The sequence below is a fragment of the Haliotis rufescens genome, unplaced genomic scaffold, assembly GCF_023055435.1.
Source record: "Haliotis rufescens isolate VD_foot unplaced genomic scaffold, xgHalRufe1.0.p SCAF_6, whole genome shotgun sequence".
NCBI lineage: Eukaryota > Metazoa > Mollusca > Gastropoda > Lepetellida > Haliotidae > Haliotis > Haliotis rufescens.
In genome coordinates, this window is record NW_025964334.1 from 36,179,776 (window position 1) to 36,195,425 (window position 15,650).

Consider the following 15,650-nt stretch of genomic DNA (forward strand, 5'->3'; position numbering starts at 1 on the left):
CTTATTCCAAAGTAGCCCTTAATACACACAACAAATTCAACATGCTCATGTTTATTGACGTGAGATGTTTATATCGCTCTGCCCGGACACAAGGCCTGTGACAACCTATACCAATGTAACTATTAGCTTGTTGAACATTATAGGGGTTCTACAATTTTACAGGTAACACACATATGATCTATAATGAATAATACCGTGCTTCTGTAATATAGATACCATGGTCTACTTACTTCCCGTCCATTTCTTTGATGGCCTTCTCGGCCTCGTCACGATACCTGTACACAATGAATGCAAAGCAGGGTGGGTTGCGAGCCAACCACATGTCGACAATCCGCCCATACTTCTCAAAAGACCTTACAATTTCATTCTTGGAAGGATCAATGCCAAGGTCAGCTACATGTATGCGTGACCCATCCTCGGGGCTAGGACTGCGACTGTAACTTCGACTGTAGCTCCGTCGTCTGTCACGACTACGTGAACGGCTCCTCGAACGCCCCATAGTGTGGCTTTGCCTTCCTCTCTCAAACCTGTAAAACAAGAACAATTGTTACAGTACTGGACGCTTATTGTATTTGTCACTGCATCCTGCCTGTTATTTGAGGTGATACTTTCACCAACTTCCTTATTGTGTGTCATTGTACAGCTAGTAATATAATCAGCACAAATCAGTGAAACAAAGATAGACGCACAGGTTTGTGCACAAGCCATGTCATCTTCAGAATGACCTCTGATTAATTAATTCATTTTCCTTTCATACATTAACACGATTAGAATTTCCTTTTCATGTAGCCATTAACTATAATGGGGACCTGTGTAGAATTGTGTCTCAACAAGAAAACCAGTGATTGATATGAACAACAATGGCTTCATGCTACCATGACAACCAAGTCACCGAGCCAGACACCTGATCCATTCAGCTACTTTATATGGCAAATATAGGTTTCTGGGGACCCTGATCCTAGATTGGGGGGGAGGAAGGTAGAGGGCGAGGAGGAAAGAGAAGGGGGGGGGGGGGAGAGAGTATAAAACTTGCAAGGACAGGTAATTTTTTTCCCCTGAGTCTAGTGCTCCAAAAGGCATGTTTGTGTGGCATGGCAAAACCAAATAATGATTTAATTGAGACAGTCAACCTTTCACATTTTCAACGGCAATGATGTGAAGCATATTCACACATCACAAAATTTACATAATAACAGCAGCATGCTTGTGTATTTGCCACACAGACAAACAGTTGCAACGTTTCAGGAAGTAGACCAATGTGAATCAGACCCCGATCATACTGAGCAGTTGATATGTTCTCACAACATATTATGTCAGAGTACCACAACTAAACCATAGAAATATTTTCCTTTGTGAAATGAGATCCTTCAAAATACCATTAGCATTGTGGTACAAGCTGCCTGTGCTGAATAGTTTGACATCAGTCTCACAGGCCTATCCTGTACAACTTAGACTGGCAATTATCATACATATCAGCCGGAATGGAAGTGCAGAGTTTCATTTGGCAAAATTTTCTTTCTATGGCCATTCTGTTTGATTTTGAATACTGCATTCAGCAATATTCCAGCTATATGATGGCGATCTGTAAATAATCGAGAATGGACAAGACAATCCAGTGATTGACATCATAAGCATCGATCCACACAATTGGGATATGATGGTTTTGTTTGTTTGTTGTTTAACGCCGCACTCAGCAATATTCCAGCCACATAATAGTGACTTGTAAAGAATCAAATCTGGACCTGACAATCCAGAGAACAATCCAGTGAACAATATTGTGAACAACAATGTACACTGTCAGGGTATGATAAGACTCCATCAACCAAGTCGCCGAGTCTGACCACCCGATCCATTATGTCATGTCTAATGACCAATGTGGATTGCAGGGGACCTATTCTAACCCTGAATGCCCAAGGGGACGAATAGCATGTGGTACTTGGGACCTACTCTGGCCCTGAATTCAAGAAGGGGAGAAGTAACAGCTCTAAAGCTGAAACATGTTGCATACCTTTAGAAAGTGAACTCTATTCACGTGTACCATATGTGCACGGTATGAACTGACAATACTGTATTAACTTAACAAAAGAAAAGAAATGATGAAATACCCATATTCTCAAATTGTGCTATGGAACTAATCAACTCCACCACTTGGTGCTATTGTTCAGCAGAATCAATATCTATTTTCATCCAGTTACAAACGTTTACAGCTTTCAAAGAAATAATTTCAGCATTCTGCAGATGCAAAGACCTGTGATAAGTTTACCCACCTGATACCTCTCAACATGTGACCATCATAAAATAAAGCAACTTTTATTTTCAAAGGTTTTGACCATTTCCATTTTATCTCGGTACCTGACTACAGCGGTACAGAGATGTCATGTTTAAGATTTCAGCCCTGTCGCAAGTTTTCTGTTACTTCTTGTGACATGGACCTACGAGGAGGGTCCTCTCGCCACAGTAACATTCTCGATGAGAGGCCATGTACTAAGGTAAGTGCTACTTTCTGCACCACTACATTCAAGATGTGCACTGAAAAGAATACTCGTTTCTACAACCATGCAGGTTAGAACAGATCTCTTTATGTTTGTTTGTTGTGTAAATTGTATACTGAGAGAAGCACTAGTTCCCATACCACCATCTTGATGTCAGATAATTTAATTAGAAAAGTGTTAGTTACCATGCCACAATATTGATCCCAGATCATTTAATGAGAAAAAGTGTTAGTTTCCACACAACTATCTTGATGACATAGGGTGTACTGATCGAAGTGCTAGTTTCCACACAACTATCTTTATAACAGATCATGTACTAAGCATGCTATGAGAAGAGTTGTTTCCATACAACTGTGTTCATAGCAGATAACAAAAAGAAAGAATTGCTAGTTTCCCCACAACTATCTCCATAACAGCTCAAGTAAAGAATGAACAAACGAATGAATGTATGTATGTACAGTCTTCACTATTCCAACCCACTGTCAAGGCAATGTACCAAGAGAAATGCTATTTTCAAATCAAACATTTTCATGAAAAACCATGCAATTTTGATCAGCAGTATTTTCTACTGACAGACATAAGATTACAAGGATGAACTGATTACTACACGACTATTTTCACAATGTGGCAAGCTGGAATTATTTTTATACCATGATAGTTCTTTTTTGATACACAAGTAATCAACTTAGTAACAAGCGAGTATTTCAAAATTAATTATTGAGAGCTTGGATCAAGCAAACCAGTGCTTGATAATGCAAACATCAATAACAAATGATTATTCAGGTCAGGTGCTGTTGTTATCTAATCGATAACAAACATGAGAAATGAGTCCATGAGTTGGGCATAATGTTTGGAAAAGCTCTAAGCATGCTAAGTGGATCAGGTTTAGTGGTGTAAAGCTAAGGGTTTTAATCAGGACAAACTCCTGAACAGCACATCCTGGCACAACTGGAGAGTGAGTTGATTTCACGCCCATTTTAGCAATATTCAAAACGGGGAATACCAGTATGGGTTTCACATGTTGTTACTCATGAAGGGATTCAAACTCATATCTGCGGCGTGACGGGAGAACGCCTCACCAGGCTACCCCACCACCCCTGACTTTCCACAACAAATTGCAATGATTTTGACCCATTTGCCATCTGCCCTCCCCACAACAACTGCATGTTGTGCAAACTCGTATCTCCTTGATAATTACTTCTCAACACATTTGCTACATGATACTGACCCCATTATCTCTTAACTTAAGGGTCATACACTGACATCTTCCAGATAGCCAACAATCCTTGAACCTATATGTATAAGCAAGTGGCTATAGAAGTACCTTATCCTGAAAACAAGTGGACAATTTTAGAAATTCCTATGGGTATCTTCCTTCCTCATATTAAAACATCACATGTATCTCACTGCACAGCACAACAATGACATTCAAGGCTTGTTCACAATGTAATAGATTGAAAACAAAATTGTTCACTGCTTTGACGATGATAATTATTATTATTTGTTCTCAATAATTCAACTAACAAACTTGCAGTGTTCATTCGAGTGAATGAGTGAGTGAGATGATGGAGGACACCAGACATGGGCTTCACACATTGTATACATGTGGGTAATACATCTTCCTGAGGCAAGGGAGTTAACTGACATAAAAGTCCAGTTTCCACCCTTGCCGAACAAGACTGGAATTTCTAGGCTCGATCGTAGCACCACCAATGGTTATACGAGTTATGTCCCTTCTATGTCCCTCCTACTGACCAATCAGAATCCACCTCTCATATCACTTGCATTTGCTTCAAACAAAATGGTGGCACCCAGTCAAGACGATATGATCAAGATCGATACTGTAATAAAATGGGTCCTTTTTCGCGAAGTGCATCAGATCACTCGGGCATCTTGATTAAAAACAAGAACTGACTTGGAAAACATCTGTTGACACTAAGCTGAAGGTACACATGCTTTGTAAATCCTGCAATCGACCGAAAACTACACGGCAGTTTACGAACCGGATGTCGATTTCATAACACGATTATGATTGGAGTATGCCTAGACTCGTTTGTCCAGCCAAAATGTAACTCCATAATTCAAGCCTAGTTCGACAAGGGGGGAAACTGGACTTTTATAGTCAGTCAGCTCCCTTGCCTTGAGAAGATGGGGGAATAGAGCACGGGCATTCAGCATAACTTGCGAATGCTTGGTCCACAAGGCTACACCGCCAACCTCTAGTTGCAGAAAATGTTGTGACAGTGGCGTGGGGTCAATGAAACAAAGACAACAAATTTTCTTGAATTAGAGAATGAGATGATGCTAGGCTCACTCTAACAGTCACTCTGTCCTCAACTGCCACTTCTTGTTTACCTTGATCAATTCCACAGATGCATCATCAATTTCCATACTTTTTACTCAATAGTAGGGCTGTTACGATTCACTCGCGTATTCGGTGAATCGAATTGTAACCATTCATGAATTGAATTCGTTATTCAGGGCCACTAGAATCGAATATTTATGAATATGCTATCATGTATATTTACATACCCTGTACCTAAAAATATCCATAACAACATATATGCATAGATTTCTTTCAATGACAACACTCTAATAATATTTAATTTGATAGTATTGTTTTCACTGGTCATTGTCTCATTTGAGCAGATACTAGTACCTGGATAAGTGCAGTATATAAATGTATAATTTATTAATAATTAACAAACCATGTCAAATAAATTATGTTGTTATTGTTTCACTGAATATAATAAATAATACATAAACTGCTGACTTGTTATTGTAATTGTGAATTAATATTCGTATTCGTTACCCTATATTCGTGATATGAATCGTATTCGCCTCATAGTGAATTTGTTGCAGCCCTACTCAATAGTGCTGTCAACCTTTTGCCACTACTGATTATCAGGCATGAGGGTAGGGAGCTTTACCCATGTTACCATAAGAGCCAATCAGAGAGCCTGTACCACATGATACTGCAATAGGCACATCCACTTCAAAGCTTTGCAACAAAAGCAATACTTAGTTCCTGATCTTATCTGGTATGGGATGAAGGTGTCATGCATTGGGATTGAGCTTGCTTCGTAACATGTTGTATACACACTGTTCCTCTCTGATGCAAGTGCACAGGCAAGTTGAGCAGTTGGTGAAAGCTTTTGTTACAAGTGCATGCTACATTCATGATTTGAAATAAATTTGTATTTGAAGCCATGTGTCCAACTGCTCAACTTATCTGATAATTCTTGTATCATGATTGAAACTGAGTGAGTGAGTGAGTGAGTGAGTGAGTATTTAAAGTCACATTGGCTATATTTCAGCCATATCGTGACTAAATCAAATTATACAATACATAAACTTTGAATAAAAAACGTGTTGACAAAGTACAATAAAAGAACTAGATTATCACAGACATAGGTTTAAAACTTGTAAATAACCATAAACTTTGACCATTCATAACAATACAATATAAAATTGGGCTATAAGTCACCAGGAACCAAAGTTAGGCCACCATACTGGGCACCATGGGGACTTACAGTACCTCTGCTACCTGCATGGACCCCAGTAAGATTTACACTATCCCTTTAGTCACTGGTCATTATGGAGAAGGTTAGCCAAAGATTAAAACAAACAAATATTCTTCAATTAAAACACATGAAATACTTTGAATGATGTGGGCTTACATACCCTCTCAGGGGGGTATTGAAACAGACACGTGCTAGAATAAACACTAAACTTGAACCATATTTGAACATGCCACTTGAACTAATCCTGATAAATCTCACAGGCAGAAATGAAACATGGCCATCACAATGATATTGAAACAATTAAATTGACTGGCAGATGTTGCCGGAGCACTATCTAGATCAGCCCAGAAACCTAACTCCAGTCTTCTCAAGCATATGTAGATACATTCATTCAGGTCACAGTATTCCCATCACTGGAACATATTCTAGTCACATACACAGGTGAGGTCAGGTGAAATTCGGTTTAACGTCGCGTCAAAGATTATTGCACTTGCGTGCATGTACGTGTGTGTGTTTGTGTGGCTGCTTGTACTCAATTTGAAACAAGCTTTATCTCATATTTCTGTTTCTATAAGAGATACAAACAATGTTTGGTGAGGTGAGGTGAGGTGAGGTGAGGTGAGGTGAGGTGAGGTGAGGTGAGGTGAGGTGAAATTTGGTTTAACGTCGCGTCCAAGATTATTGCACTTATAAAGCAATGTGCATGGATGTGTGTGTGTTTGTGTGGCTGCTTGTACTAGTCCAGACTGATGCCGATTTATAGTGCTAGCTCACTGAGATACCATGCCGCAGTTTAACATGAATGAGCCGATCAGTCCTTGTTTTAGCCCCTCAATGCCGAGTGCCAGACAGGGTAACAACAAGTACCATCTTTTAACATCTTTTGGTATGACACGGTTGGGGATTGTACCCCGGACCTTCCGCTCTCCGGGTGGACGCTCTACCACTAGACCATGGAGGCGGTCCGTCACATACACAGAGATCTGATAGGCCACACTTTCTTAATTGTATTGTTCATGAATTTATTCCAGCTTTTCCATACAAGGTCGGTCGAAATAAATATAAAAATAAATGGCTATGTCAATCATTTATTTATTGATATGAAAGTCAATGTGCTTTTGAGTCAAAACTGCAGCTGGACTCCTGAATCACTGATGGTGATGTAGACATGAAACATATATATAACATTCAATGTTGTATAAGAGGGTCTAGATTACTGGTGGTGATGTAGACATGAAACATATATATAACATTTAATGACCTGACTACCACATCCATTAAGTCACCTAACCTGACCACCACATCCATTTAGTCACCTAACCTGACCACCACATCCATTTAGTCACCTAACCTGACCACCACATCCATCAAGTCACCTAACCTGACCACCACATCCATTTAGTCACCTAACCTGACCACCACATCCATTTAGTCACCAAACCTGACCACCACATCCATTTAGTCACCTAACCTGACCACCACATCCATTAAGTCACCTAACCTGACCACCACATCCATTAAGTCACCTAACCTGACCACCACATCCATTTAGTCACCTAACCTGACCACCACATCCATTTAGTCACCTAACCTGACCGCCACATCCATTAAGTCACCTAACCTGACTACCACATCCATTTAGTCACCTAACCTGACCACCACATCCATTTAGTTACCTAACCTGACTACCACATCCATTAAGTCACCTAACCTGACTACCACATCCATTTAGTCACCTAACCTGACCACCACATCCATTTAGTCACCTAACCTGACCACCACATCCATTAAGTCACCTAACCTGACTACCACATCCATTTAGTCACCAAACCTGACCACCACATCCATTTAGTCACCTAACCTGACCACCACATCCATTTAGTCACCTAACCTGACCACCACATCCATTAAGTCACCTAACCTGACCACCACATCCATTTAGTTACCTAACCTGACCACCACATCCATTTAGTCACCTAACCTGACCGCCACATCCATTAAGTCACCTAACCTGACTACCACATCCATTTAGTCACCTAACCTGACCACCACATCCATTTAGTCACCTAACCTGACCACCACATCCATTTAGTCACCTGACTGACCACCAAAACCATTTAGTAACATCTTACAACCAGCATAGGTTGCTGTGCACCAAATCTAACCTGTAACCCAATGGGAAGGTTCCCATGCTCAATGTACACCTTGATAATACCTTTGCAAAGTGCAAAATAAAACAAAACAACAATCAGACAAGAACCTAACTCTACAAGTTATAACGTAAATACATTTTTATGCACATACAAATTGTTTTAATATTTGTTCTTTCTAAATAAGAGATAAATCACCAGGCAACTGAGAATTCTGTTCGATCTATGATGTAAGTGTACACCTTGAACATGAGGAAAAATCCATAAAAGAGCCCGATAACATGAACCACTTAAAAGAGTCTACACCAAATGTTGCAAGCAGATCAATATTATCATATTGACAAAAGAGTCATATATTTTTCAAGTGAGTGAGTGAGTAAGTTGTGTTTAACGCTCCTTTAAACAGTACTCCAGGCTTATCATGGCATGTCAGTGAAAAGAAAGCCCCAAGAGATGCAGGTCTTAGACATTTACCACTTTGGTAAAACCCACGAGCATGGGTATGGTGCTGACAAACCTAGAAACATAATTGGGACAAACACAGATTCGAATCCCCATGCACAGCGAACTGCAACTTCTTAGATGACTGGGCAAGGATTCCAGGATTTTGATTGGCTAAATAAGCAACTTTGTTTTGTGTTTGTGTTTCCATAAACCGAATATAATCAGGCCATGCCTGCTAACGGACTGTTGTTTCCTGATTGGCTGGTAATGGAATGGACGAGGCTCTTCTTGCATGTATGTTGTTTATGGAGTTATATACATAAACACCAGTATGCAAAATTTGCATAAATTCGCCATGCTTTGTGCATTGCCAAGTGTGTTCACGTTTAAACCTCCATAAGCACAAAATATACTGAAGGCAATCAGAAACATGATCAGTTGCCTCATAATATATAACAATTTTCAAAGAATATCATAGTCAAACACTTATGTTTCATGTAACTTGTTTTCAAAATGCATCAATCATTTCAGTTACAAAAATACACTTTGGTTAGTACCAGAACATATTTGGGTTGTTTTATTCATATCATATGGCAACAAATTTCAACTATAATTATTGTTTTACATACTATCGACAATCCAACTGGCATTTTAAAATGTCTGTCTAATACTATTAACAAACTATGATACACCTTAGGTGTTTAATGCCGCACTCATCAATATTTCAGCTATATCATAAAGACCTGTAAATTATCGTGTCTGGATCAGAAAATCCAGTGATTGACATCAAATAGAGTACCTATCTATGGAATTAAGATACAATGGCATGCATCAACTAAGTCAATCACTTCTAGTGAGTGAGTGAGTGAGTGAGTGAGTGAGTGAGTGAGTGAGTGAGAATCTAACATTGTTCTTGGTGGCCCCAGGGGGCTACGTCTTCCGTTTAGTCTGCTACACAATTTCAAGAATAAATTCTGGGGATTCTGGGTAAGAACTGGTTTTGTTTGTTTGTTGTTTAATGCCGCACTCAGCAACATTCCAGCTATATGACGACGGTCTGTAAATAATCAAGTCTGGACCAAACAATCCAGTGATTGACATCATGAGCATCAATCCGGTTAGTCGCCTCTTACGACAAGCATAGTTGCCTTTTATGGTAAGCATGGGTTGCTGAAGACCTATTCTACCCGGGATCTTCACGGGTTGGGTAAGAATTCGTTCTCAGCAACCTTTGCTGGTCATTAGTGGCGAGTTAATGGATCAGGTGGTCAGGCTCGGAGACTTTATTGATCGCATGTCATTGTACACATATGGTGTGGATTGTGGCCTTTCGCCAGACATTCTGTAATATAGCTGGAATATTGCTGAGCGCTGCTGTCAACAGCAAACAAAATTTCTAATTGAAAAGACAGAAATCCCTGAGAACATCATTACTTGTTACAGATCCTCAAACCAAAAATTTCACAAAGTGGAATAAATGTATAATTTGTCTTTCTTGTCGCTGGATTTGTTAACATGGCTAACTAATTACTGTCATTGAAAGTTAAATATCACTTCAGTTTCTCGAAAAACACGATATCTAAACTCTTATTACTTCCTTTACCCGATTTAACATTACTTTCTAAACACAGCTTCCAAAGAAAGCTACTGAAACACCCTTATTTCAATCCTTAACGATTTTGAAAAATAGAGCCCCAAACCAAATATTCAAAAGAGGCCAAATGTTCCTCGTCCCATATCTGAGAAGCATTGTACCTGATTATCGTCATACACAGTCAGTGACGTCTGCTCACTTTGCGTTGGCCTAGGGAAACAACATCTGCTCCATAACCGAAGGATTCCTAAAGACTATTGCTAAATACTTCACCAATTCTTCTCAAGCTGTTACTCTGGAAATGCATCTAAAGTCCACCTTGAAGCAACAGCTTGTGGCTAAAGTACAATGAATGGACACAACAATAGACATGCAGGAATATGTGTAGGGTCACACATAAGAATTGAAGTTATGCTCTGGTGAATACATATAGCTAGTTCATACAAGTGCATGACTATTGTATGGGGTGGTTTCATTGTATGTTCGGATGCCTGGAATTGCCTGAAGTCACATCAACGAAGTATCTTGGCAATTGTATTGTACTTTGCATGGTCAAGAAAAGTCAACCATTCATTAGGAATGTTATCTTATTACACTGGACTTCGAAATAAATTCAAAATCAATTGATTATAGGGCAAGCTGTTTCGAAAAACTGGTGGGTTCAAGCTGTCTCCTTGTTTTAAGTGTGAAATCAAGGTTTAAGAATCTATATTTTGAATCTTAATATTGTAAGGTATGTCTGGGTGATCCTGCAGAATGCCTGTGATACATATAGCCATTTTGACTTTGTTCTCTGTGTTATTTGTGTGGCATGACATGGAATATCAAAATATTCGAACAAGGAATAATCCAAAAATCATCGAGTCCCATTGAATCAGAGACTTCAAATGTACTCCAATCATACTTCTACATGAATCGCCCTGTTCCATGTTTGACTTGTACACTAGTGGCGCAACTATATGGCGATACAGTATTATATCCCGATACAAGGCCCACGTTACAATACATCTATTTACAACCCCTGTATCGTGAAACATTACAAGTTATATTGGTGTAAAAATGTGAAGAATAACAGAAATGGTTCAACAACCAGCCATGTTCAGTTTCTCTGGCATTTCCCTGTTGGTTATGAAGAGCATAACATTCACAGTACCAGCTAGCCTACAATTCCTGTCCTACAATATCCCATCATCGATCTCTGAAATTTAAAAACAAACGACTCAGGGTTGTGATTCACGAAGAAGGAATATAAATTTATGAAATAAAACTCCTGTGTCTGGATATCACACCATAGTATGAGAATAAGTATGGAATTGCGACCCCAGCATATGGTTACACCTCTTCTGTAGACACTATTCTGCACTACTCCAAATCAATCCACACTGATAGTTCATAGGACTTGTGATAATAGCAGTCTCAGCCATACAATGAAGCCATATAATGTATCAAAATATCAACATGGCATCCAACCAATCACAAAGACAATGACTTACCCGTATAATGAAAACATGCTGCTTCAAAGACACCCCCTTTAAACACAGACGAAGTCCCGACCTAGACTAGATCAGCTACTATCCTAATTACTTGTCCTGATGTTGCCGAACCTGCTGTCTCATTTGAATATTTTCTGTAATATATGCTACTAAATTCTAAACGCTATAAATGATTGTGTTCAGCCCTACATCCTCCATACACTAAATCCAGATTGTGCTTTATGTTTCTGTTAATAACAGTACAAACTGAATTCAACAGCCAATCTCAATAGCCTGAGCAGAACACAGAGACGGTCGCATCCAGCCAAACATTTCAGTCTACTTATCAATGTCGTTTTAACTTGTAGAGACACATGAATAATTAAAAACTACAGCATGAAATATTCAACATTTGAAATACCATCAGGAGTATCACTGCTCAAGTCTATGGAATATTTCTAAATCACCATGGGGCTGAGAGAGAAATATGCACACATACATCACAAATTTGTTTCAACGTATATCAAGATCTCTGGTTCAAAGGTTATCCTTGATCAACATTAATCAACACAAATGTTTTGTCGATCAACATTAATCAACACAATTATTCGTTCATCAACATTAATCAACACAAAATGCCATCACAACAATTAGTGTCTGTTTTCCACATAATATATGCCAGGTGACACATTCACAAATAAGGTCATGAATGACATCAGATATTAACAGACTGCTGTGACATGGATGGCAAATTGCTGACTGCGGCATTAAACAACAAGAACACAAAGATGCATCAGAAAATCTACAACGTTCAAAAACCTTTTGCTGACACATACTGTAAGGTAGAATACTGTTCATTTCTGCATTACTCTAAACTCTCGCCCACCTTATGAATGTTAATACTGTATTCGATGTAATAAGCGCCCACGGTGATATTTGCTTATATATTGGCTAGTGAACAATCCCAAAGAGCACCCCTTCCGATTGATCAATGTACACAAGACTTATTTATTTGTGTATAATACACACTCGTGTTTTATAATATGCACCCTTAATTATGGGCAATTAAATTCTGGAAAAAATATATCTGTCGTATGTAAACATTTCAGGCTGTCAGCATAAACCACAAAATTTACGATCTTTCAACTCTGTTTTTTTTCACCAAAATAATATTCTAATAAGAGCCCCTTATTTCTAATTTTGAGAGCGCCCTGGGCGCTTATTACGTTGAATACGGTAGTAGATTTCAATCCATTAAGTCCTGGGTGCCATTGTACGAAACAACCATAGCCTTACGACTGCCGTAAGTCTATCTTGAGGTAAGGGAGTTAAGATCCCCTTAGCGCTAAGATCGCCTTGTACAACGACACCCTGAAGATCAAAACAAGCTTAAAATATTTTGGAAACAATGCCCATAGTTTGATCACAAAATGCCTATACTGAGTCTTCCCACTGGAGTCCACAACTTAACTTAGCACCATTTTCAATAGATTTAAGTGTTATGGCATGAACTACTATTAGCTGAGCTCACTAGACCATGTAGACAGAACAGAATTTGACTAGGACAAGTGGCTGAAGTCACAGACTGATATCATTACATTTGAGTCTTACAAAACACGGATTTGAATCGTAGAATCGAATAATCAGCTCTGGTAACCATTTGCCACATTTCACGCAAACAGCATTTCAACAATGGTAATTTGATACTAATTTGTTCAAATAGTCGAAAATATATATTTATCTGAAACAACATTTTTACCTGACAGACTTCAAAAATTCTGCTCTCATCGCTAACAGTTGAGCTTGCTCGTACTAACACCAAACTATCTCAGGCAAGGCTGGCAGCATAATGATATTCAAAGACAAAATCATAATGTGCCAATATCCGATAACAGACTGCATAATCACAAAGCCAATTCAAGTCATTCACACGTTCATTTTAGCTGGAGATCAATACAATCATATACCATAGATCATGACAGATTCTGGGCAACATGTGTAATGTAGAACTTATCAAATATTATTCTGAATCGGGAACAGAGCAAATTAAACAGAAATTGCAGATAAAAAGCCTTGATAGTCCTGCCACTAATTACGTATCAACAAAACCTTCCCGTTCCATCCAATCCAATATTTGTAGGGAATCAGTAGGTCTCTGCACGCTAATTGCCAAGGTTATATTGAAATGATATATTGTACTGAGTCGGCCTAAAAGAAATTTGATACGGATAGTATAGAGAAAGTACAGCTGCTTCGGATTACAAATTAAGGTGGGTCCATGGTCAGTAGAAATGGTTTGGTATCTCAGGGGTTTAGCTTGGTCTGCCGTGGGGACTCTAAGGGACTCTAGAAACTATCACTGATGAATTTGGGGGTCAAAACCATGAACAAAGGGGTCCCAGGCTGGGGTCATGTTCCACACCTCACCTGATTTCCTAGAATTTGACAGATGTCACATCCTGACGTATGCTCAGAAGCCTAACCCTGTTGTAGCTGGGTTCAATGTTAGATTGAAGAAAATCAACAGCTGCCACTATGAACTTTGATTTCATAATTCTTACAGAATAGAAATGTCAGTTATATGTAACATGCAATCAATAGTGTGTCTATAATTCACAATTCAGACAGAAAAATGTATCAATCAACAAGAAGCATTTGAAAATACGCTTTTTTGAACACCCTTTTCTTGGTCTTATTGTAAGAAGTTAACCACAAAGGAACATGATCTTCCATGGCATGCCCCTATTGACCAATGCATAGCTTCAGGAATATATAACATTGTTTAAACCACATGATCTACCCTGACAATATATTTTTGCTATTGATATATCAGTGACGTAGCCAGCCGGGGTTTTTTTTATTATAGAAAACAGTTTTATTTGAATCAAGTTGGGGACAAATGATACTTGTACAAATATTTGCCCCCTCTGTCAAAAAAAGTTAACTACGTCCTTGTATATTGTTCATTTTGCCTACATATGCTCATATTGACCTCGGAAATCTATTCAAATAGTATATAAAAAAATTGATCTGGCCTTGAGGAAAACAATGGAGTACTATGGTCATTGGTAAAGTCCTGAGCTGATATCCTGAATATTCTATCAAACTGTTCCATGCAAAATAAGTATCCGACAATACACATACCGTTTTCGACGTAATAAGCGCTCCGCTCTAATAAGCTCCCACGGCGATATTTTGTGATATATTGGCTTGTGAACAATCCCAATTAGCACTCTTCCGATTGATCCATGTACACAAGACTTATTTATTTGTGTATAATACGCACTCGTGTGTTATATGCAACCTGAATTACGGGCAGTTAAATTCTTGAAAAATATATCTGTTGTGTACAATACGCACAGACTTTTCTTTTGTATCATTTCTGGCTGTCAGCATAAACCACGAAATTTACTATCCTGCAACCCTTTCACCCTATGCAAATAATATCCACCAAAATAAGAGCCCCCTATTTCTAATTTTGAGAGAGCCCTGGGCGCTTATTACGTCAAATACGGTAAGTGCTACCTGGTTATGGGAATCATTACTTTGAAAATATATAGAGTAAAACCTGCAATCAAAATAACACCATATCACAATATATTATTCAGAGTAAAGTAGTATTTTTTTATTGGGTATGTTTTAACGTAATCAGTGGTAGATTGGGAAGAAACGTGTGTACAGCTATATCCGGCTTAGATTTCGAGACAATACACAGGGTAATCTTTATCCCTCATATAAAACAATGCCCATCATAACAAGAAATACAATCAAAATGGTAAATCATCATGTCTAGTGATGTTTAGTCGCAAATTTCACATTTTCATTGACAAAGTTTGTTAAAGCTTTGTTCAATCACCTGAAGCGATACGATGTCATTTTTGTTTTACCTAAAGAAAAGAGTTTGATGAAAGTGTAACCCATACATAAGTCAAACCCTTCCTACAGAATCTTTCTTCTGGTCCTCAAAATTTGGC

At 38.6% G+C, this 15,650-nt stretch overlaps 2 protein-coding genes across 8 annotated transcripts in view; one reads left to right on the forward strand and one right to left on the reverse strand.

Annotated features, from left to right (window-relative positions):
- Window positions 1-15,650, reverse strand: part of LOC124148539 (serine/arginine-rich splicing factor 7-like) — a 45,780-nt gene that overhangs the window by 15,277 nt on the left and 14,853 nt on the right. For 3 of the 5 annotated variants that reach the window (XM_046519671.2, XM_046519672.2, XM_046519673.2), the window contains exon 3: window positions 231-527. In XM_046519671.2, coding sequence (XP_046375627.1) covers window positions 231-499 — 269 coding nt within the window. In that variant the 5' untranslated portion in view covers window positions 500-527. Of the gene's footprint in view, window positions 1-230; window positions 528-11,697; window positions 11,804-13,435; window positions 13,490-15,650 lie in introns of those variants that run through there. The other 2 variants (XM_046519669.2, XM_046519670.2) reach the window with 2 other exon arrangements.
- Window positions 2,412-15,650, forward strand: part of LOC124148540 (serine/arginine-rich splicing factor 7-like) — a 35,997-nt gene continuing 22,758 nt past the window's right edge. For all 3 annotated transcript variants that reach the window (XR_006862979.2, XR_006862980.2, XM_046519675.2), the window contains exon 1: window positions 2,412-2,489. Coding sequence is in view for 1 of the 3 variants with exons in the window: in XM_046519675.2 (XP_046375631.1) it covers window positions 2,427-2,489 (63 nt within the window). In the remaining 2 variants the exon portion in view is untranslated. The remainder of the gene's footprint in view (window positions 2,490-15,650) is intronic.